Genomic DNA, 22,107 nt, shown 5'->3' on the forward strand with positions numbered 1-22,107 from the left:
GGAAGGCCATCTGACCTCAGCTACTGAAGGTGTTTTATCCCATATCTGCTCATATATAACAGCCTAAACATGCCTGCAGAAAGAGTGTCTGAGTCTGCTGAATCAATATATCTTATCTGAGGGCTCAAACCCGTGGATGAATTATCAATCACTGCATCTGTTGCTGAGTTTCTCCAGTTGCCAAAGACTTGCCTCCTTCCCTCCTCGGATTAAGCCGTTTTTGTCTATTTACACTTTCATCAGTTGCTATGTTTGCATGCATCTTGTAGCTTGGAAATCTTGTGATTTCTCCACCAATGCCAAAACAGAAGCCAAAGGGATTTAATACACTGAGCAAACCATTCAAAAACAGCCTGAAACAGTGTTGAGCTTTGGACTGTGTTCACAGTGGCCATCTGCGAGCTGCTGCGCTCCGAGAACTGAGGCTCACTTGGTCTGGAGGCATGATGGCAGAGCTGTGTGAGACTGGCCTCAGAATAAACAAGTCATTTTACTGGACAACCATCATAAAAGCTGCTATTGATGTTGCCTTGTCTTTTTTTTCCCCGCAGCATGGTCGGTCGTTTCCCAGTGCAAGTCTTGCTGGGTCGACCGTTGGCTCGCTTTCACATTGATTTCTGAAAGGGTGATTGTCTCCGCTGCTTGCCTTAAACTGTTTGTCATTCAACTTTTACATGTCTGTATCGATATCCTGCTAGTGTCAATGGATTTCTGTGCACGGGCCGTCGATCGTGGGTCTGTGTAATCGACTCTGCACATTCTTCTCTGTGTCAGGATCAATGCCGGCCATCCGGCTCAGTCTAATCTGGGGTAGGCATTCCAGTTATTCAGAGGGGTCACGTACCTTGGACATGTGGCAGAATTCCTGTCTGCGTTGAGAAAGTATGCAAGTGTGGGACCCGACGCGCCAGGTGACCTTGCACATGCACACATAAACACATGCTTTAACACCCACACCCACGTTAACGCCGACACATGTTCGCCATCCTTAAAGTATATCCATATGCCCACATACGCCCACATATCACACGTAAGAAATCACTTTTAAACCTGTGCGACAACTGGCCTGCCAACCATACCAGCCAAGACACTCTTGCACATATACATACCCCTCCAATAAACCCTCTGCGTCTCATTTCCTGGCCCTCAAGCCGCTGCCACCCCATGTGGAGCAGGTGGGCTGCAGGCACAGTGAAGTCTCCGGTGCCCCAACGCACACAGTCTCTCTCTGCTTCCTCTCTCTCTGCACACACCTCCTCTTAATGACCACAGATATGTTAAAAAGCTGTGCCACTTAAAGCAGCAGCCCCTCTCAGCCACTTAATTTGACATGCTTCGGAGGAAAACAAAGAAAGACCCCTATTGTGGCTTTTTAACAGTATCCAATCAGGCCTGCCACTCAATTAGCCATGGACGACGCAGAACAAGGATCCATTTTATTAAGACCACCTTTTCATGCGCAGGCCTTCCTTAACCTAATTGCAGAATGCTTTGAAGGTAAGAAACCTGCCTGTTGATTATTTTAGACATGGACCTGGCTTTTTTTTACTCCCTTTTTCTTGAGATTTAACCTCATAAACGTTATTAAAATACTGATGAAAGGAGAGGAAAAAATCAATGTCTCCTTTCTCCACGGCATTGGATGGTGTAATTGAGCTTTAATATCTCTGAAAGTTGAGCCACACACAAAAATAAAGATTTGCAGGTGAAAAATACATTGACAAATGGGCAGAAAGTAATAAAGGAAGGTGACAGACAAGGTGAAAAACAGTCAGGCTGAGACACAGGGAGTTTCAAAAAATTGATTAGTGAGAGCAAGTGTGCCACCAATAGATAGGGAGTCAAAACTTCTGTATAAGTGGTGTTTATTGACAAAACAGGATGTGCATTGAAGTCCCTGTGTGGAAAAATTGGATATGTCTGTGAACACTCGTGATATGTTGGAATAAAGTTGCTGTAAACATGTAAAAAAACACACAACTATTTCTGGTTGAATTGTGGATTTTGATTGTTAAGACAGTTTTCACTACTTTCTGGGCTAGAGTTTTTGGGCAGGACAAAATAAGGGGGTCAGTGACACACTTGAGTCCCAAAGTGGGACAGGGTGGGGGGGACGGGGTGGCGGCATAAACAACAACAGCACTTAACTTCCTGTCTACACCGTTTAGACCTTTAGCACATTAGATGCTAACATAACTTAGCAGCTAACAGCTGTCAAACACCATCCTCCACTGAAAACACCCATGAATTGTCCAAACAAATAACTAACCAGTGCTCCGTTAACTAGATACCACCATGAACTCTGAATTTCAAATGAAAATTGAGTTTTAACATCAATTGTCCCACATAAGCTCTCAAAAATTGATGATCTCAACAGTAACCTTGGCTAAAACGGTAAAATCCAACCATTTCAGTTTATTTGGACTAGTCCCAAAGAAAGACAAAAGCATCAACTATGGATAGTTCAGAACAGTCCTCCTTTCATCGACCAACCTTCCTGTACTGCTGCTGCTGATTAGCCAATACGCCCTGAGCATGAACACCTAGGGATGAGAGATGATGCTCTCACCATCAGACTCAAGCAGTCCATGCCTTTCTGCATGATTTGATTTTGTGTTGAATATTGCTCTATTTTGTCTTAGAATTGGTCGTAGTTAGATTTACCCACTTATCGAAGTCTACAACAGCTCTCTGCTCGGCCCAGGCCCATCCCTGTCCCACCCGCTGCATCTATGTGTATGCCACTCAGCTGTCTGCAGTTCCCTTTGTTTTGTCTTTTTTATTACCTGCAGCGATGACTAACTCAAAATCCTTCTATACTGCTGATTATTTTTAACCTTTATTAGACCAGGAAAACATTATTGAGATTAAATATCTCTTTTTCAGGAATGTCCTGGGCAAAATTTCCTTGCGTATTTTTCAGTGTCTCGAAACCTTAGCAGAGATAGGTTTTGTTTGACATTATCTTTATTGATCGCATGATTATTCACCACCTCAATTAGCCATGTGCTGCCTACGTAGAGAACCAACCCTAGTACTGTACCAGAAGGATGTGGTAAAATTACTTGAGTAGGATCTTCTAGGTAACAAATATAATATGTAATCATTTACTTTTACTTATTTGCTAACTGGCATATCTTTCAGCCAGACATTTTGGCCGTTAATATTCTTATCTGCAAGACATATTTTTTCTTTCCTTCTTAGCTTTGAGTGGACATAGTATTAGGACATTCAATTGACCAGCCCCAGGTTTTACTGCCTCATTTTTCATGATTTTGAAACTAAATTCTATGCTTAAAGATCTTTTTCATCACTGAAATTTGCGCTGGTGGTTGATAACAGCAAATCTAAAACATATTTCTTTTATTTATTTAAAAGGACTTCAAGGTTGTCTGGGTGTTGAACCTGGATACAATGTGCAGAAAAATCTTCCTTCCTTTATTTGAGAAAAGCTAGAATTTATTTGTATCTTTATATGTACAAGGGCTTACTTGGGAGTTTATGAGAGATTGTAGGTCAACCTGAATATTTAACCAAAACAGTGTCTGAATCTTCAGAGGCATTGCGTAAAAGGTAAAGAGATCTTGGCAAGCACTAAGTCCAAAATAGACAACAACAAAGAGGTGATGAAAGAAATAGTCCAGACTGCAAAAGTGCTTTAAAGTCTCAACATTTTGCGCTGAATCATTCCCTCCTGATTCCTCAAACTTTCAAAGAAAACACTCGCAGCAGGACTCCAGAGTTCAGTGCGGGAGCCCCCACTGCAGCGGATCTCACAGCCCTCGGCCATTATCAAGTTAAAACACAATCCTCAACTGGTAGCAATTGATGAATCTCTTTTTATTGCTGAAAGTCGGATTCAATCTGCAGCTGTAATATGTGAAGGGATGACTGAGGATTCAATAATTCCTGGTGGAAGCACACTTGCTGTGTTCAATTAGACCTAACAGTGGCCTGTATTTTAAGAGTAGTATGCAGAACTTCACTGCCTGTAATAGATCCCCTGGAAGTAGATAAAACACATTGAAATATCCAATTGAATATATTTTATGACTCACCTGGCAGCAATGTATAACGTCCTATTCATGATCATGATGAGCTGGATGTCCAGTTTGTGCCGCTGGGTATTGTTCCTGCCAGGTTTGTGGCCTACAAATGCTGGATACTGCTTTGTATCTGTAAAGAGAGGAGATAGATAAAGCCCTGCATGATTTAGCCTAATGTAGTCAAGACAAGAGAATTTAAATTTTTGGAATGCTACAGCTTAAATCAAGTGTCTTATGTGTTTTAGGTCAAATTTCCACACATGTATTTTAGCTGGATGGCAAAACACCACCACAGCTCCTCCTTTGACCATAAATTGTAGGGTTTAAATGTGCAGCGCTGCACCATGCAATCGTTCTATTGTTAGTGGCTTTGGATGAAAGGGTTTGGTTTAAAACAACAGCCAAATTGAGGAGCAGGTCTATGTGAGACTGATCAAGAACGCTTGGTACATCAACGAGCCATGAGAGAGAGGGACGGGGCAGAACAGAGGGAGAAACACAGTGAGAAACAGAGGAAACAATGACCGTATCTTTGTAGCCTGCAACAGTGTTTACACTATCACACACAGCATTAGGAGCCCAACAAAAAATAAGGGATTATCCTTTGATGTGGGGTGGGCTCCGTTTCAAATGCTGCTTTAAGTCTCTCATTTTATGTGTGTGTAGAGGGCAATTCCTCAGGCGCCAAATTACACTCCATGCCTCGAAAATGAATTCAGTGCAAGCAGGGAGAAAAAGGGGGTTGCAGAGGAAGCAAAGGTTGAGAGGGATGTGAAGGAGCAAAGGGATAGAATAAGCTTGAGAGATATCAAATAAGGGATTTGAGAAGTGAAAGACAAAGAGCGGAAAAGAGTGTAGGGAGAGACTTCTAATGAGAGGGAGGACAACGTACAAGAAGTGAATGGATGCACTTACAGTTGCCGTGTGAGATGCTAATAGGCTCGCTGTCCTCGGGGAAGCCCGCCCCGGCTATTTGCAGTAGCGTGAAGTAGAGTAACAAGGCCTCTGACCTCATGGTCGCATCAACGCTGCTGCTGCTGCTGCTGCTGCTGCTGGTGGTCCTCTGCTACGGATTTACCTCGGCCTGAAGAAACAGGAATGGAGGAGATAATGGGAAAAGAAGAAAGAAAAGTTTTTCAAACAAATCTGTTTACACCTGGCTTCCTCCTCAATTACATCTCCCTCCTCGGTTTCTGCTTTCTTTGTTGAAACAAAGAAAATGCAGCAGCCAGGCGGGAGAAAGCGAGTAAAAGAAAAGAGTTAGCCAAACAAATTCAAGTCCACCTCTTTTAGCTGTTTGTGCATTTTCCACGGCCCGTTGCAGACTGTCAGAGATATATTTTTATATGCATTTTTCGATGACTCAAGCGAGCTGCATTGCAAGCGAAACAGAATTAATTGGATTAGGCTAGTAATATGCGTCATAGATCGATGTCAGGCAGAGAGGATCTGTCTCTCTCCCTCTCTCTTCATGTGTGTGACAGGGTCTTAGTGAAGTCGGAGAGCTCTTGTTCAGATTAGCCTGCTGTAAAGTAGCAGTACCTGGAGATGTGGCGGGATGGCGTGGCAAGTACTTCATTTCCCACTTGTCAGTCTCTGACAAGGGTAGCAATCCCACATCCAAACTCCTACAGGCCTCTGACTAGAGGAATCAATGCATCAGCGTAGATGTTAAAACCTCCAATTTAGCAAAGCGTTGGTTTAAGAACCACCTGCGAGCTCACTCTCCCCCTTTTCCCTCTTTATCTCTGCCTTTAATGCCAACTGTTGACTCTCTACTTTGTGAGAACTGCCTATTTTTTCCTGGAAGAGAAGCACCTCGGTGCTATTTTGGGATCATTCATCTTGAGTCAACATAAATATAATAACCTCAACAAGCTAATTTTCGGATTTTATGTGGTTTCTATCTGAAATGTCCTAAACTGTGTTGATGAAACATCTTCATTGAACAAACCATGGCAACTGAGCATTTTCCGCCGCAGTTTGTGGCAACAAATTACACCCATAAATCATCCGAGACAATTATTGCGTCTGTAATCTAATCAAGAATAAAGCATTTAATTTGCATAAAACACTTTTTTTCTCTCAGACGAAGCTGCAGGGGTGTGATGTAGCTGGCTAGATCGAGTACAGGGATGCTTCAGGGATGAAGAATTGAATAAAATAGTCGATTTCATTTGCTCCAGTCTGATAAAAGTTGTTTATCCCACGCTGTATTTTTCATTCGCTATTGTATGTCCGAAGGGAGAGTGGAAGGAGGAGGGAGAGAGAGAGTAGGGGGAATTACTTTCTCTGTTCTTTGTCATGTCTCTCTCTCCCTCCCTCCTTCTCTCTCCCTCCCTCTCTCTCCATGCTCCTGTGAATCTCATTCAGGAGAGGAATGAAAACACTATTCAGTGGGAGAATCACTTTAACACTGAGGAGAATACCAATACTAAAGCCTGGATACGACCTTGATCTCACAGGCCGCTCCGTTCGTCTCCCTCCTCTCTCCCCCTTGGCCTACACCTCTTATCCTTGCTCTGTTTATGTGTTTTCCTATTTACCTACTTCTATTTTATCAAGAGAAAAATACCATAATAGATTCCCCTTCACTAGCACCTTTAAAAGCAAAAGCCGATAGTTCAGCACTAAAAATGTGCTTTCAAACTCGGTTCAAATTGCAAATAAAATCATTTTTCTCTCTGAACAGTACAGTAAACCTCTGTGGACTGAAATGTGTTTTTCTTCTGAACCTTGACCCAGGAAACCTCCAGTAATTGACTGATTGATGAGCAGGAAGTGGCATGAAGCGAGAGGTTAGCCCTGAAGGAGCTGGCGCAGTGAATGACGAATGAAGGTTGCACAATAAGGAAAAAGGCAAGATCAAGCCTTTTCCTGTAGAGTGTCAAAAATTATACCAATCTAAAATTTTGATTCAATAAAGGACACATTTACACTTAATAAATGTTAGAACATAAATGTAGCTGTGTTTTTGTTCATTTTCTAAGGAGTTACTAGACACAGACAGCCAACCATTTTCAGAAATGCCTAAGACATAGCCTTAATCCTGGTATTGAATGTTCACAAGAAGCTTGGTGAGGCACCAGTCAAACTTGTAGCCAACAAAAATATGACTGTTCTTCTTCTATAAAGAATGTACTTTACCCAGCAACACCTATTATCTTCTGTTCTGAGAGCTGCAACAAAGAACAGTGCAAGGTTAGCAAAGAGTTAGCAAAGCGTGAGCTGGCAACACGTCTATAAGACAACTTAAGGCTGTTTAAGTATAGACTAAGATAAATAAAACTTACACATTTATAAAATTTGAGAAAAAATAAGTTGTTTCTCCTTCCCTAAAATGTTATGACTTCTCTTACATCTGTTTCTTTAGTAACAACACTGAACAGGATGCTGCTTGCAAAGAGTGTTAGCTAGCATAGTGTCAACAGGAGTTTTTATCCACACTTTTTGAGGCTGGCCTTTTAAAATAAATATATGAATAGAAAAGTTAAAACTATTTCTCCCCTTCTGTTAAAACTAGTCTTAATTCAGTTTCATTAGCTACAAAACTGCTGCTAGGATGGAGTGTTAGCTAGCAACATGTCAATAAGAGTTGCCCACGTATTTTGAGGCTGGTCCTATTGAATGAATATATATTGTAAATAAAAAGAAATAATATCTTTTTCTGCTTAAATGAAGACAAAATTTAGTTGTTTCTTCCCTTAAAAACTAAAACTAGCCATAGGATTGTTTCTTTAGCTACAAAACTGCTGCTAGTATAGAGTGCTAGCAGTTTTTTTTGTCCACATATTTGAGGCTGTTCTTTTAAAAACAAATACAATACAATAAATAAAAAAGATACAACTTTTTTTTCCTAAATGACAGATGATAAGCTGTTTTCCCCCCTTAAATGTTAAAACTAGCCTTACTAGGTTTCTTTAGCTACAAAACTGCTGCTAGTACAGTGTTAGCTAGCAAAATGTCCGTAATTATCTATTATGCTACATGTTTTATATGTGTTTTTTATTTAAATAAAAGCAGTAAAGCGCAAAATGACAAAATAACTCTTTTTACCCTTAACATTAGCATACATAACAAAAACAATGAGGCTACAGGAACATTGAACTGATAGCAAACACTTGCAGTTAGATGTCAATCAGACAGCACTTCCCAAAGTGATGTCTCTAGGGCCCACTGGTGGGCCCTAGAGACATCACTAGGGTCATTTATAATAATGGATGGTCATAATGGATGGTCATTTATAATAACAAAAAACTCATAGAAAAATTGTTTTGGATGAGCATAACGTATATAATTCCATGGCAACAAAACAGGGCCAACATAGCCAGAAGATTTGAACTCATGTAACCTTTCTTTCATTTGTTTAGTCTGATGCATACAACAAGTGTCACGGTTTAACTGGTGTTGGATTAACTGTTGACATTCCGTTAAACATTCTACTATGCTGCTCGTTTCTCAATTTTGAAAAGCTGTAAGAGTCTGTGAGGCATTAATGGTCCTATGGAAGAGTTTGCTGGAGCATTTATGGCTATAAATATTAGAAAAGAAAACTGAAGTGTTTTTGCTTTGCAATGATAGTAGTCAAAGCATGTTCAATCAGGGTTTAAAGTATGACCTGCAACTGCTACATAAAAACTTACAAGCATATTTTCATGATCACACTGGAATATGGAAGGGGCAAAAGCTCACTGAGCTCTAGGAATGATACTCGGTACTGGAAAACACAAATTGTGTCAGTAACATCTCTAATTTAAACTAATCTCATTGGGTTAATTGTTCCCCTGACATTTATCTTGAGAAACAGTGGCTGCTCAAGGCAACAAACATCCTCCATCCATATCAAGTGTGTGTAATCGAATGCTAAAAACTGTTAGTCAAGCCATCTCGCACTGCCTCCTGTGATTCACAAAATAAATTGAGCACAAAATGACTTAAGTGAAACCCCTCAGCTTTCCACCGGCCCTTTACTTACAATCTGCCACACATGAATAAGAAGAGGGAGCGGGGCGCAGTCAGTCTTTACTGAATTACTCTTTTTGTTGAGGAGCAAATTGCTTCCTTGTGTTTGATTGCCACTTTCTGTGTGTGTTTAAAATCCTGACATAAAATACTACTTTTGAACAGAAAGGCAGACGTCTGTGTTACTCCACAAATACACAATAACACACAAACTGAGAGCATCAAGGTTTTAAACTCTAACTTCAACAATAAATTACCTTCTACCAAAAACCACGATTGCACAGGTGGAAGTGTGTGGATTTCCTCTCCCTGAAAGGCGACCAAAGAGAAAACTCAAAGAGTAACAGGCAAAGCTCTAGCAAAGCTTTTAATAGATAATAACATTTTGAGAACCTTCGCTGCTTTTTCTTTATATGTCCTGCTCAAAGTAGCTAGTTGTAAGTGTGTGTATGCGTGGAGCAGAGAGGGGAGAGTTAATCAAGCTGGATGCTGGCGGGAGGCCACCAGCAGGTAATAAAAACACCAGGACCCCCCAGAATCCCTCTTCATGCCCCCGCCGTCTTTTGAATAACGCACGCTTAGACACATTCACTACCCTAGTATCCTTGCAAGAAGCTAGGACCAGGAAATTTGGAGGAAATAAATGAACTTCTTGCGATAAAAAAACAATCACAAACACAGACAGACACACTTAACTACTTTCCATCCCCAGGCAAAGCAGCCCCCTTTGGGAAATCACCCTTAAACTGCATTAGCTTTAACAATAAACACATTATAAGGTCTAATGATGTTGTTGCTGCTGCTGCACAAACATGTTAGTGATAGGTGCTCAGAGCTAAAACATATACACAGTTAAACACATCTGTAAGGTCTGCTCTGGTAAACATCAAGTGAAAAAAAAAGGAAAAATGCTTGATGATGGTTTGTTCATTCAGTTAACTGCAGAAACAAACAGTTTCAGACACAAATAATCAAGCTTAGTTGGAGAGATTTTCCCACACACACACACACAACCAGTTAATCCTGAGAAGGTCCAAGCCATTCATCTCCCGAAGGCCCCCGCTGTGCCAGCCATCAGACTGTGCAATGAAGTGAGAGACTGCCATTTAATTACATCTGAGCAAACCTGTTGGTGTTAGACTGACATTTTTGAGTGTTTTTTAAGACTTTCCTCACAGGAAAAACAGCAGCATCAGTCCTTAAAACCATATGTTTAAACTCAAATGAAACAGCCGTCCACTGGCCTTGTACGTCAGGAGAACAGGGAGGAAGTAGTGTGATATTAGAGAGCCACAAAGGGTACAGAGGGAGGCTGTTTAAGTGAATGGATGGGTCAACAAAAAGGAGCAGCTGGTTGTTCTTTTACTTAATGTAATTCTTGAACATCAGTGCTGAAAGTTGGGATGTTCCTTTGCAAATGATTTCAGAGTTGACAGAAAATTTGAGTAGTAAAAAGTTAGGATTACTGCCAGAAAATAGTCAAATTTAGCCCATTTGATTTGGGTAAACAATAGAATAGTATGACAAGTGTGCCTCATGTCAGCAAGACCAACCTTCAAAATGTCCCTGTGCTTCAGGTACTTGCCATTTAACTTGGCACTGCCTAAATACAATTTCATCTCCATTTGCTGAATCAATTACTGCCAACCCCTCAGCTCTTCTAAATACATTTTGGTCCTTGCTCCCACTGGTCCTCCTATACTCTTGTGAGGCCTGGACATTTACTGATGGCCAGAAACACTGACTGAACTCCTTTGTGATTACTTCTCTTTGGCGCATCTTTGGGCATTGTTAGAAAGACTATGTGTGTCTAATGCTGAGGTGCTCAGGACAGCGGGGATGGGAAGGGTCAGTTGCCTGATGCACACCTGGCATGCTTTCCCAAACCTGATCTAGCTCACCCCTGGGCTGGCCCAGATGCCTGGGGCAACCACGTGAGTCATGTAGGGGGCAGCTTGGAGGATACCAGGAGAGATGGGGCCCTGGCATGATGCAGGCCTGGAGGATGGCTATCAAGAGTGCAGGACCAAGGATTACACGGCAAAGTGCCAAACCAAAATGCCAGCTGTTTAGACACAACATTTGACAGAAAAGCAGACCTGAATTAAAGACATAAGAACAGCTGGTTTAAACCTATAGCAAGGATAATGCTACTGAATTCCTCAGACCTACTGGTTGGTCAGGACCTGAAAGTCAGCCATGGTGCTGTTTTCATTGGGTCACAGAATGAAGCCCTAAGTGGACCTACATCCATAGAATTTGTTCTTGACTCCATTTTGCCACAATAACAAGTAAAACGTTTGTTTTCTCGAAATCTTGACATATCCATTTCTACATCTTTTATCGGCAGAGCTGTTTCTTCCATGATGATGAGTTAATTACACAACATCTCTAGAAAAAACAGCCACAACATCCATGTTATCATGTGAAATGGCATCAAATGAAAATGTGTGCATGCATGTCCTCCCAGGGCTTCTGTGATGATGACATTTGGGTCACAGTTTCTCAGTAATGAGGTGCTGGTGGGTCCTGAGGCTAGACCAGTTCACAATGACAACTTATCACACATCTGAGGCTTTGGAGGACACTAGGGAGGCACCTATGCATCGGTTTAACACCAGTATCAGCTGATAATGACTGACAAACCATCAGCAAAAGAATTTTATGAACAGACATCAGTAGCCATTGTTTACCTGTTGTGTCGAATCAAATTGGTACTGGCATCCGGTACACCTATCTGCTGAATGAAAGGTTTTAACTAGGCATAAGAAGCCATTCATTGGACTAACACTGATCTGTTTTCATGGTCTGACCTGAGAAAAAACACTGGTGTTGGCAATTGGCTATTTCTTTTGTTTTTAACATCAGTATCAGCCCTAAATTTCACAACAAGAACATTTCTAGAGGACAATGAAAAAATATGCAAGTCCATGGTAAGGTCAGGTCAGAAAATACTTCTATAAGCTGCTTTGGAGATCAGTTATGAACATCTTGAGGGATTAAGTCTGTGTTTATATTTGTTTGTTGTCACTGCTTGCTTCATGGCCATCGGTCTACAGGCCTATTTGAGCCATTGTCAAATACTCTGAAATCCTGCATTGCAGAGCTATATGGAATAGCTAACCTATCGGTTAAGGACACATTTAAGGTCATGAGATCCGTCTTTTGACATTGATGTGTCCTGTCTCAGGACAAAACTGCACAATAACAAAAACTGCATTGCTCTGATTGAGCAAAGCAAAGGCTTTTTCATCATAGTGGAGTCTGGAGGAATTATTCCTGTGGTTTTAAAGTAGCAGCTTCTTCTAAATGCTGTCTGACAGCTCTGCTACGTGTGCTGCCTGCCTGTGTTTATATTTGTACGTCTGGGTAATGTCCACAGATTGGTGTTGAAGGGTTTACAGATGACAGGAATGTCAAAGAGAAGGGGGTAGCTTACCAGCAGTGTTTACTGTTGCTTGTGTGTAAATGTGGCCAGTCACCACATTTGGAAAAGGTGCTGCTGTTGGTATCTTTAATTAAAATTTGTTAGAGTTGACAGAGGCAGAAAAAACGGGCATGACTGTTTAAAATTTCTTTCCAGTCGTGAGAGTTTGTTTGGTAATAAAACTGCTGGTTAAACTGAATTATGAGTAAACATTTTTGTTCCTGTAACAATCCAAGAAAACACTGCCAGTGGAACATTTTATTCAGAAGCCATCAAACTATTCTCTGTTGAATATCCAGTCCTAAAAGTCCTATTTTGTTCTCCTGTGAGCAAAACAAGTTATGTACAGTGCATTTTGGGAGACAAAAACTCAAATTATTTTGAACAAGCATGCAAAAATGCTGAAAGAGTTGGACTTTTTCTCTGAACATGAATAAAAGTAGTAAAATTGTCTGAGAGAGAAGAGTGGCTTGTCTGTGTGATGCTTTCCCCGTTGTGTTTCATGGCTGCTGGAAGTGAATGAAAGTAAAAAGTGATTTTACAGGTGGATGAATGACAGCAGGGGAACTCCAGCAAACTATGACAATCTCACAGTGTAATGGAGCAGAAACAGATCCAACACACGAGTGTGAACACAACACCTGCAACACCAAAAGAGCCCTCTTTTACAACTCAGCCACATAAATACATCAGAGGGTATCGCTTACATAGTTTTAAACCGCAATCTATAGTAACACCTGTTCACTGGCCAGCTGGAGGAGTCACTGTTTTGGTTGAGGTGTGAAACTAAAAGGGAACAAGAGCATGCCAGGAGAAAAGTGTAAAGACAGCCAGGTGGGAATAATGCATAGATCCACTATATGGGGAGATGAAACAGAGCACATCAACCACCTAGGGTTCCCAAATGGGGAGGATGCTCTGGCAGGTGTTTACATTTGTCAACCCCGACCTGATAAATCAGAGAAAAAAGACAGGATGAGCTGTCCACCATGGACCCAGGAGGAAGAGGAGAATGAAGAGGGAGGAACCTGCTTGTCTTTTTGAGAACACAACCCGATCTAGCATCCAATATAAGCACACAAATACGGACATATACTCGCATAAAGACTTCCACAAGTAGGCCTATCAAAAAGCATGCGGGTGTTTCCTTTAAACTTCCCCATTTTTTATCCCTTAGATGTTGCTTTCAAGTGAGTATCTGTATGGGGGCAATCCATCATGGTTTGATTATTAAAAGACAATGAAGTGGACATGAATGAGGCACCCTGTCGCTGTAGGCCCTTTTACTGAAACAGTAGCCCAAATGCAAGAACGTCTCCCTTCAAGGAGGTGACGGATTGATTCTGGATGCGGGCCAAAGACGAATGAAAAAGACGAGAGGGAAGAAGAGAAGGAACTAGAGACATAAGAGCAGCAAGAAAACAGAGGCAAAGCGCCAAGTTGGAACAACAGCAAACCTAACAAAGACATTCAGCGACTGGAGATAAGCTGCTATCTTTAAAACTCTGCCTCTGTGATCCAAAAGCTATTAGGCCTGGACACGCCTCTGTGCCTCTTAATCATTAAAAACAATTATCAGTCACAAAGCAATGGATACCCTTTTTATGGGATGATTCGGGGTCACTCGTCGTTGCAAGTAAGGAGACAAAAGTCTAACTAAGACAGGAGAGGAAAGGAAACAAGCAGGGAGATGAGATGAAAGGAAATGAAATGAAAGGAAAAGAAAGCAAATGAAGGGAAAAGATAGCAAAGCAGAGGGAGGAAGAGGAAGAGGAGTGGAGGCTAATGGGTGTTTGCAGTCTGAGAATGATCCAAAGTAAACTGACATCACACCAGGCCTGCCACCAGCAGACATCAACAGAGGCGGAAGATGAGAGGAGAGATCTACCTACAACTCACTACATTGTTTCTCAAAGTAGGTCAAGAACTCATTTGGCTGCTGCAGGGCTGGGATGAACTGGCAAAGTTACCCTGGAAATATATCCAGCAGATGAAGGTTTGGTACTAAACAAAGGGAAAATGAATGGAAGTGGATCAGCATAAATACGCCTTTAAATGAAGGATAATCAACATAAACAATGCATGGATTTACACCTGCAAATTATGTTTTGGTTTTAACCTGAGCCCTATCTCTATGCCATTAGCATTTTCTGCTCTTTTTAGTCCTTTATTTAGAATGTACAACAGCCACTGAATGGCCATAAAATTTGATGGGTGGGGAAGGTGGTGCACTGAGAGACAGTGGAGGGACAAAAAATACTCCTGCTAAGCATTTGCATGTTAGTCTTGTCACTGTTAACATTTTAACAGGCTTAAGTTAGCTGCTAGCTCAGCTGTTAGTTCTGTTTATTCTTTGTCCTGCAGCCATTCTTTGTCTAAGTTCCCCTCTGCTTCACACAGTCTTAATGAAAACATTTGTAATGACGTCGCCATCATTTCTCCGTCTCTTCTCTTTTCATCTCCTGAAGGATGGCAGCAAAGAAGGAAAAAAAGGTGAGTGCTGTGCAGGCTGCTCCTATGCTTTGACTGGAAACAGCATTTATGTATCAAAACAAGCCCTCAATCTGTGACACACATTCAACAAAACACACTTCGACACAATGTCATACTCGCACCACAAACGCACACACAACTGGTGCGTAAGAGATTGACCCCAAAAGAAGAATGAGGTTACACATTTAAATATCAAAACCTTTTCCGGGCCCGTCAATCATCTCTCACGACAATAAAAGCCGGGCAACTTCATCAACCTGGAAGCAGCTGATAGAGAGCTGTGTGGGCAGAAGAGAGAAAATTGCTGCTGATAAGGACATGCTTGGTAGCGAGCGGCCCTCTCTGTCTGTCTTTTGATCCAATTATCTCTTTAGTTTGATGCTGCATTGCCTCCCATTTTGAATGTTTAAAATCACCCTTTCTCTTAATGCACCTCAAAACATAAAGGCCAGACTATTTTCAATTGCAGGAAAGATCATTCGTCTTGTTTTGAGTTGACCACGGCCAAAAGAGCGAAAGATTCTGAAGGATACAAAGTGAGACTCAGCGTTTCTCCCGAGGTGCAGCAGAAAAGAAATACCAGTAAAAAATGTCAAAATGTCACTGAGCTAAATGCCACATTAACTCCGCTGAGAGAGAGATGCCGGGATGACTGAAGCACAGCGCCCTGCGGAGCCGAGATGGGGGTGTTGAAACTGTCACACGGCATAATGCACATTTTACTTGGAAACTCACTTTATGAAGGCCGACTGCAGGGTGCCTTCAGGCAACGCTGCGCCATGCCATGCTATGCTTAGTCATAATATGAACCTGGGACTTCCAGCCTGTAAGGTTTGTGAGTCAAGTAATGCTTTAAAGTAGGCTGCCTGGGGTTGGAAGCATTTGATTTCATATGTTTAGAAATGTGTGTCCGATACAGGAAGAGGTAAACTCAGGGGCAGATCTGACTGTAAGGGAGGGGCTAAGCACATCCTCCTCAGGCTCTCATCCTCAGTAAACATCAGCTAAGCCATCAGCTGGGAGATGCGTAACAGAGAAATCCATTTCTGTGGCTCTCCGGTTAAGTATTTCCGAATCCAAAATGCATGAGGCCTAAAATGATTTTTTATGTAATTTCTTGACGGGGAGAGAACTGGTACACTAAGGAGAAGAGGGGAGAGCTTGATAGACTTGCAGCAGCTCATGCATAAGTTCTTTGAGCCATGGCAGGAAATTAGTTTGGGTATTTAGAGGAGTATTGGAGGAGCAGCTGAGGGACACTGTGTTCCTGGGGTAGTTTTCCCCACAAATAAAAGAGGATGCATGATCAATAAAACAATAGCTGTCTGGCCCAGGAGCTGGATGGTTACAAACCCTTTTCCTCGACAGGCGTGGACTGTAAATGAGAAAAGTCTCAAAGTCGATATTTAATGGCGGTTCACTAAGTGGTTTTTACTGTGGATATAACAGGCTCAAGGAGATTTGGAGGAAAGAAATGGAAATTTTTGTATCCTTGCTTGACCTTTACTAAGTAGATATGAACTTATGATCAATACTGCATCTATGTATGAAGGCATGACAATTATAAAGATCAGTATGTGCAGCAAACATGTCCTTCACGGATAGAGTATGATGATAAATGGTTCTTATGTTTAACATTGGTTCTCTGGCTCTAGTGGCGTAAGGTAGTAATAACAGACCCAGTGCAAGTTGGTGGGCCCTTTAGCTCCTTGGTTAGGTAGCACATGTGCACAAACATGCACAAAACATATGCACTCACATTTAGGTATACAGTACTGAGTTATTTTGATTTGGAAAGTTTTAAATTGTTCATTCATGGTTTTTATCATGCAAGTGCAGGCAAATAGCCAACTAATCACTTAGGGTGCTTTCACATCAGGCCCAGTTGTATCGAACCATGCCACGGCGGATTCTGTTGATTTCCGCCCTTTATTGAGGAAAATGTGAATAAACTGCCGTGCTGTGGAAAGAAGTTTAGTTTTTACGATGATGTCATAAAGCTGGTACGATGCTCTGTCCCATATCCGAGCGGCGGTTGCATTCACATCTCGTCCGAACCGTGCCAGAGTCCACTTGAATCGTGCCCGAGACCAACTCCCCAAGTGGGCCCTGGCTCAGTGCCCGGGCGCAGTTCATTTGCATTCACATTACCCAAACGAACCAGACTTTGGGTTCAAGTGCACTCAGATCCGGGATCGGCCCCTAGTGTGAAAGCCACCTGAATAAAAGCAGGCTACTTCTTCCTGATTGTACTCTTGCTTTTTTTCTATACATTAAAAGTTTATTTCAATAGTAAATCAACTTAAAACAAAGATTTATAATGTTTCTCTGCAACATTAACCGAAAATTAATCTCCTTATTGTAGTGAAATCCAACAGTGTATATTTAGCTGCCATTTCATTTGGCTGTTGGGTAATATTGATTTTAAACTCCGAAAGTCTTCATTTAAGTGTAAACAGAGGTCTACAGAATCCTCCAATGATATTTTTACATTACTTTTACAATAAAATGCTTCAGTCAGGAACCCTTCTGTCATACATTTAACCATTTTACTGCAAAATGGATATACAGTTTTACTTGGCAGAGAAGGCTCTGTTCAAAAGATGTTCCCTGGGTCAGTTAAGCCGCATGCTTTGACTCTACAGGGACCCCATAGCTTGAAACCCCATATGGATAGATACAATTTGACAATGCATATTTAATGAAATAAAATTGGTTCAAAAGAAATTAATCCATAATAGCATGATTCGAATATGAGGGTGCAACACCCTTTATGCTATGAACCAGGAGGCTTGGGTGGAGGAGGTGAAGCTTTGCCAGCAGCAGTGTGGTGCATCAGTATTGATACAAGCAGGGATTAGTGAGAAGGACATCATATTTAAATACACTGCTGTGTTAAGAGAAAGAGCTGTGATTGGCTGTGGGAACTGGGTGATCAAGTGGACACTGCAAGAATTGCACCTTTTTTGGACTCATCTTTCAACATCAGAGATTTTGACTTGGGTTCACCTGTGGCAAAAAACTTAAACGCATCTGGAAAAAAACTCTAAATGCCCCCAGGATTTCACTGTGACTGTTCCAGACTATCATTTATTTTTTGTACGTGCTTTAACGCTCAGCTTATGCAGCTGTTTTAGTTGTGTCCTTCCCTCTCCCTGAGACTAAACTAGAATAGCAGACAGAGGATGTAAGCGGGTGGCCTGCAGGGACTGAAGAAGAGGTGTGATGGTTTTCTGTTGTTCTATCCATCTGGCACCATTTTTACATCTCACAGCCTCCTGCTTCTTTGTAATAGGTATGTTTCAGAGTTTCACAAGGTGTGATACAATCTCTGTCTATGGCTCATGTGTTATCTACTGCAGCCCCTGTGTAAATTACAGTAGGTTAAACTTTTTCATGAATTGCCCATTTTTGTAAACTGATTGATGATGCAAAGCTGCACTGAGAAGCATGATGGAGGCATTAGCTTGCACACATCACATTATTTTACATCCTTCTGACCAAAGTGAGCTATAAAAATGCCATGTAACCCTGAAAATAATTCAGCTCAATAACACCAGACACCCTGTGCATCTGTCTCGGTCATAAACTCTGCAAATGCAGCATGATTTCATTTGCTGTTTCCCCATCACAGAAATCATTTCAGCTCTGTTAATGGCATTTCTTTCTTGTTGAGCTCCCAGCTCATTTGATGCAGGTTCCATTACGCTAAGTGATTGAGTCTGTGTCCTCGCTGATAACTGGCTAGCTGGCCTCCCATTCCACAGCAACGGGCCTATCAGATCTGACTGAGCATGATGCTAATCTCTATTAAGGTAATGTGCTGGCCACGGGTCGGGGGAGAGCAGAGCACCCGACTCGCACAGCCGCTCCTACTCTGACTCCTATTATCCGTCCCTGTTCTTTATTCACTTAGAACAAACCACCTTGTCCATTCAGTCTCTGTTCATTACATTTTTACATCATCTTTCTCTTCCTTTCCTTCTCCTCCCTGCCCTCCAAATCACCACATACATCTTCAGAATGGAATAAAACCACATCCAGGAGACTCTGTTTTTCTCCAAGACAGGATAACATATTTTATAATGGAGAATAGACTCAACTAAACACAATTACAGTGTGTGTTAGCCCGTGATATTGTGATACTGATAACAAAGTATCTTGTTTTCTGTTAGTGCATCATATCCAATAGCATTATGAATCATCTCTCGATAAAACCAGGATATTCAATCCCGCTGCTGCACGAGGCCGCAGTCACCGTCAGACAACACATTGAACCACAGCTGCTGTGGGATTGCCAACGTACAGAATGAGTCTCTCTGAATGTTGTTATCTCCACAGACCATATTGTAGAAGTGATACCGCTCGTCCAGCTCCAAACTAATGACAACGACAATGAGATGCTGGTGCAGGCAGATCATTGGGACGCCCTGCCAGTGTACAAAACAAAATGCATTAAATGTTCAATACAATGTAGAACAGCATATTCCAAATGAATGCTGTAAATCTGCAGCAGAGTGGTGATTGTCAGAACCATTACCGTTATTTCACAACAATGAGGAATAAACGTGATCAACTGTGGCATGGGTATGACTTCAGGAGTGTTTTTCTCTTGCTTCCTTTAGATCTAACTGTCAGCAACTAACACAAAAAAGCAAAAGGAAAGTGACACAAGATCAGTGTAAGAAGCATGCGATCGCTCAGGAATCCAAAGGCTTCATCTTTAAACCTGATTAGAGTCAAGCAGATCAATTCAATAAGACCACTCAGTGTCACAACACCCACCTTGCTATATATACATGCTTGTTCCTCATTGCTTTAAGATGGTTCTCATGAAAACAAGAGTACAGGGCTAGGAACATGCAAGCCCCGACTCAGCGTCAGCCCACGGGGATGTCACATTAATTGGAAAAGACTGGTTTCAATCCTTTCTTAAACCCTAATACTCGACAGAATACAAAACCAAGGATGCCCCCTGATCACTCTGTATCAATTTCTTTGACAAATGTATGACTAAAAATTTTTCACTACATTTTTTCCATGTGAAAAACAATAGAAAATAATAGATATGAAAAGAAAAAGCTAATAAGATACATTTGATAGTAAAAAAAGACAGACAGTAAGTTTACTTTTCCTCAAGGAGACTGAATGGAGATAAAATGTCAGTGCTGGGCTATAAGGAATACCTGATGAGTTAAATACAGGATAAGAAAATTTTCACTGCAAACTGTTAGCCTTTCAAGACATAAGTGTGATTATTTCTCTGCATGATGGTTTATAAAAGAGAGTTGTAACATAGCAGCATAGCAGACAGATGATTCCTCTCGTCAGATTTTTTTTTTTTTTAATTTGAGAGGATATTATTTCTTGTAAGTGGGTGTGGCTTCAGCCAATTTAACTGGCATGCCCACACCATCATAGAGCATATATTATTGCCTCATTTTCATAAATTTGAGGTTTAATTTCATAAACTTAGAGATGTTTTTCATGACTGGAATTTGACCTGGTGCTTCATACAGCAAACCTGCAATAAAAATTTTGTTATCACTTTACAGGGACTCTAATAACTGTTTTGCCAAAATTAGCAAATCTAATTTTGGTAGCTTCACGGCAGACAAAGCCTCGATTTGAGATCTTTGGTACCGCAGTTTGGGAATGAATCATCTAGCTGACACATTAATTTCATATTGCTAAGAAACATGCAAAATTCCTTATCCAAACAACTGCATTTACCCAAGTTTCCTGCCTCAGTCTGATGATATGTTTATACATTCGCCTAACAGTTTACCGATCCAACCTTCAGCACATAATGTCACCTTACATCATCTCCTTTAATGAACTAACTAGCTTTCATCTTGCTAATTTCCACACAGAGTTCAGCACCAGAATCCTATTTAAAATTAAGGGACCTTGTTACAAAGTTTGAGGATCTTATCATGGCTGCTTTAAGTGGAGGATGACGATGGCTTACCTAGTGCAGCTGCAGCAGACGAGTTGACCGAGTTTTTTTCAGGCCAGTCAGTCAAAGGTGCTGTATTTCAGTTTAATTTGATTCCCAAAGCTGATGTGCTTTATACTTATTGTCTGGCAATTCAATTAGCCTATATAATTACACTACAGAACACAGTGCTGCTCTCAGCAGACACAAGAGAATTAACCACAGGTAATCTGTTTCAGTGATCGATGACGAAGGGAATTAATTCCCATCTACCTGTCCCATCTGCCGATAATGATCAGTTGCCGTCTGGGTATCTCCAACTTCTCTTCCTAGTAGTATTTCTAAAGCAGAAAATACATTTTGCAACATAAGACACTCAAATTGGCCTTTAAATTGTTCATGATAGGTGATTTATGATCCTAGAAAGGCCGTGACCTGTTTTGCAATCACACACGTGCAAGACAGCCACAAACAATAAATAACATCTAAATACAAGATGTTGAACCCATTATCAACAAAGCCTATTTAGCAGTGTAGGCTAATTATCCGTTAACCATTAGCTATGAGCCTTCAAACAAAATCCCTTTAGGTTTGTACGTACATGGGTCTGGATTATTAGTTAACCTCAGTTAACTCAAGATGTGTTTATGGCAGCTGTGCATGCAGCACTCCGGGTCATGTTTGCGCTCATTTGAGAGTAATTAACATTGCAAAAACACTTTATAAATAGAAAGCGATGTTTTTTTCAATATCAGAGATGCTATAAAACTGACAGCATTTGCATGACTGGCACTGGAGCATGAGTTAATAAACAGTGAATGCTGGATCCTTGTAATGAGCTGTATGAATGCTGGTGCCACTAGAGAGGTGCGTTCTTCTTTATAATGAGACCATGAAATCAATACGGAGAAGCAGCTCTGCAGCGCTGAGGTTCATTTATTCAGCAGTGTAAAAAGACAGCCGCAGGATAACACCGAATCAAGTTAAAAATGTTATGTGATCAGCATTGGGAAAAGAAACACAATTCTCCTGATGTTCCTCCTGTTGTTGCCTACTGTAAGTGATGTAATAGTAATGAAAGTGCCCATAGCAATTGCAACGCATGGCTGATAATGTAGCATGAGCAAAAAGTACACATGCTAATTGTAAATATAACAGCATGTGACATGTGAAAAGGACAAGTTGTTTTCTTAAGTAAGGTTATGATTAAACATCCAGATCTAGCACAAAAAGATGACTGT

General features: G+C 41.2%; 1 protein-coding gene across 2 annotated transcripts in view; it reads right to left on the reverse strand.

Moving 5' to 3' along the window:
- The window catches only part of sema6a (sema domain, transmembrane domain (TM), and cytoplasmic domain, (semaphorin) 6A), a 177,015-nt gene that overhangs the window by 100,263 nt on the left and 54,645 nt on the right, over positions 1 to 22,107 (reverse strand). For both annotated transcript variants that reach the window (XM_041786846.1, XM_041786845.1), the window contains exons 2-3: positions 4,962 to 5,130; positions 4,059 to 4,176 (exon numbers count right to left, since the gene is read on the reverse strand). In XM_041786846.1, the coding sequence (XP_041642780.1) occupies positions 4,059 to 4,176; positions 4,962 to 5,061 (218 nt within the window). In that variant the 5' untranslated portion in view covers positions 5,062 to 5,130. The remainder of the gene's footprint in view (positions 1 to 4,058; positions 4,177 to 4,961; positions 5,131 to 22,107) is intronic.

The sequence above is a fragment of the Cheilinus undulatus genome, linkage group 5, assembly GCF_018320785.1.
Source record: "Cheilinus undulatus linkage group 5, ASM1832078v1, whole genome shotgun sequence".
Lineage (NCBI taxonomy): Eukaryota > Metazoa > Chordata > Actinopteri > Labriformes > Labridae > Cheilinus > Cheilinus undulatus.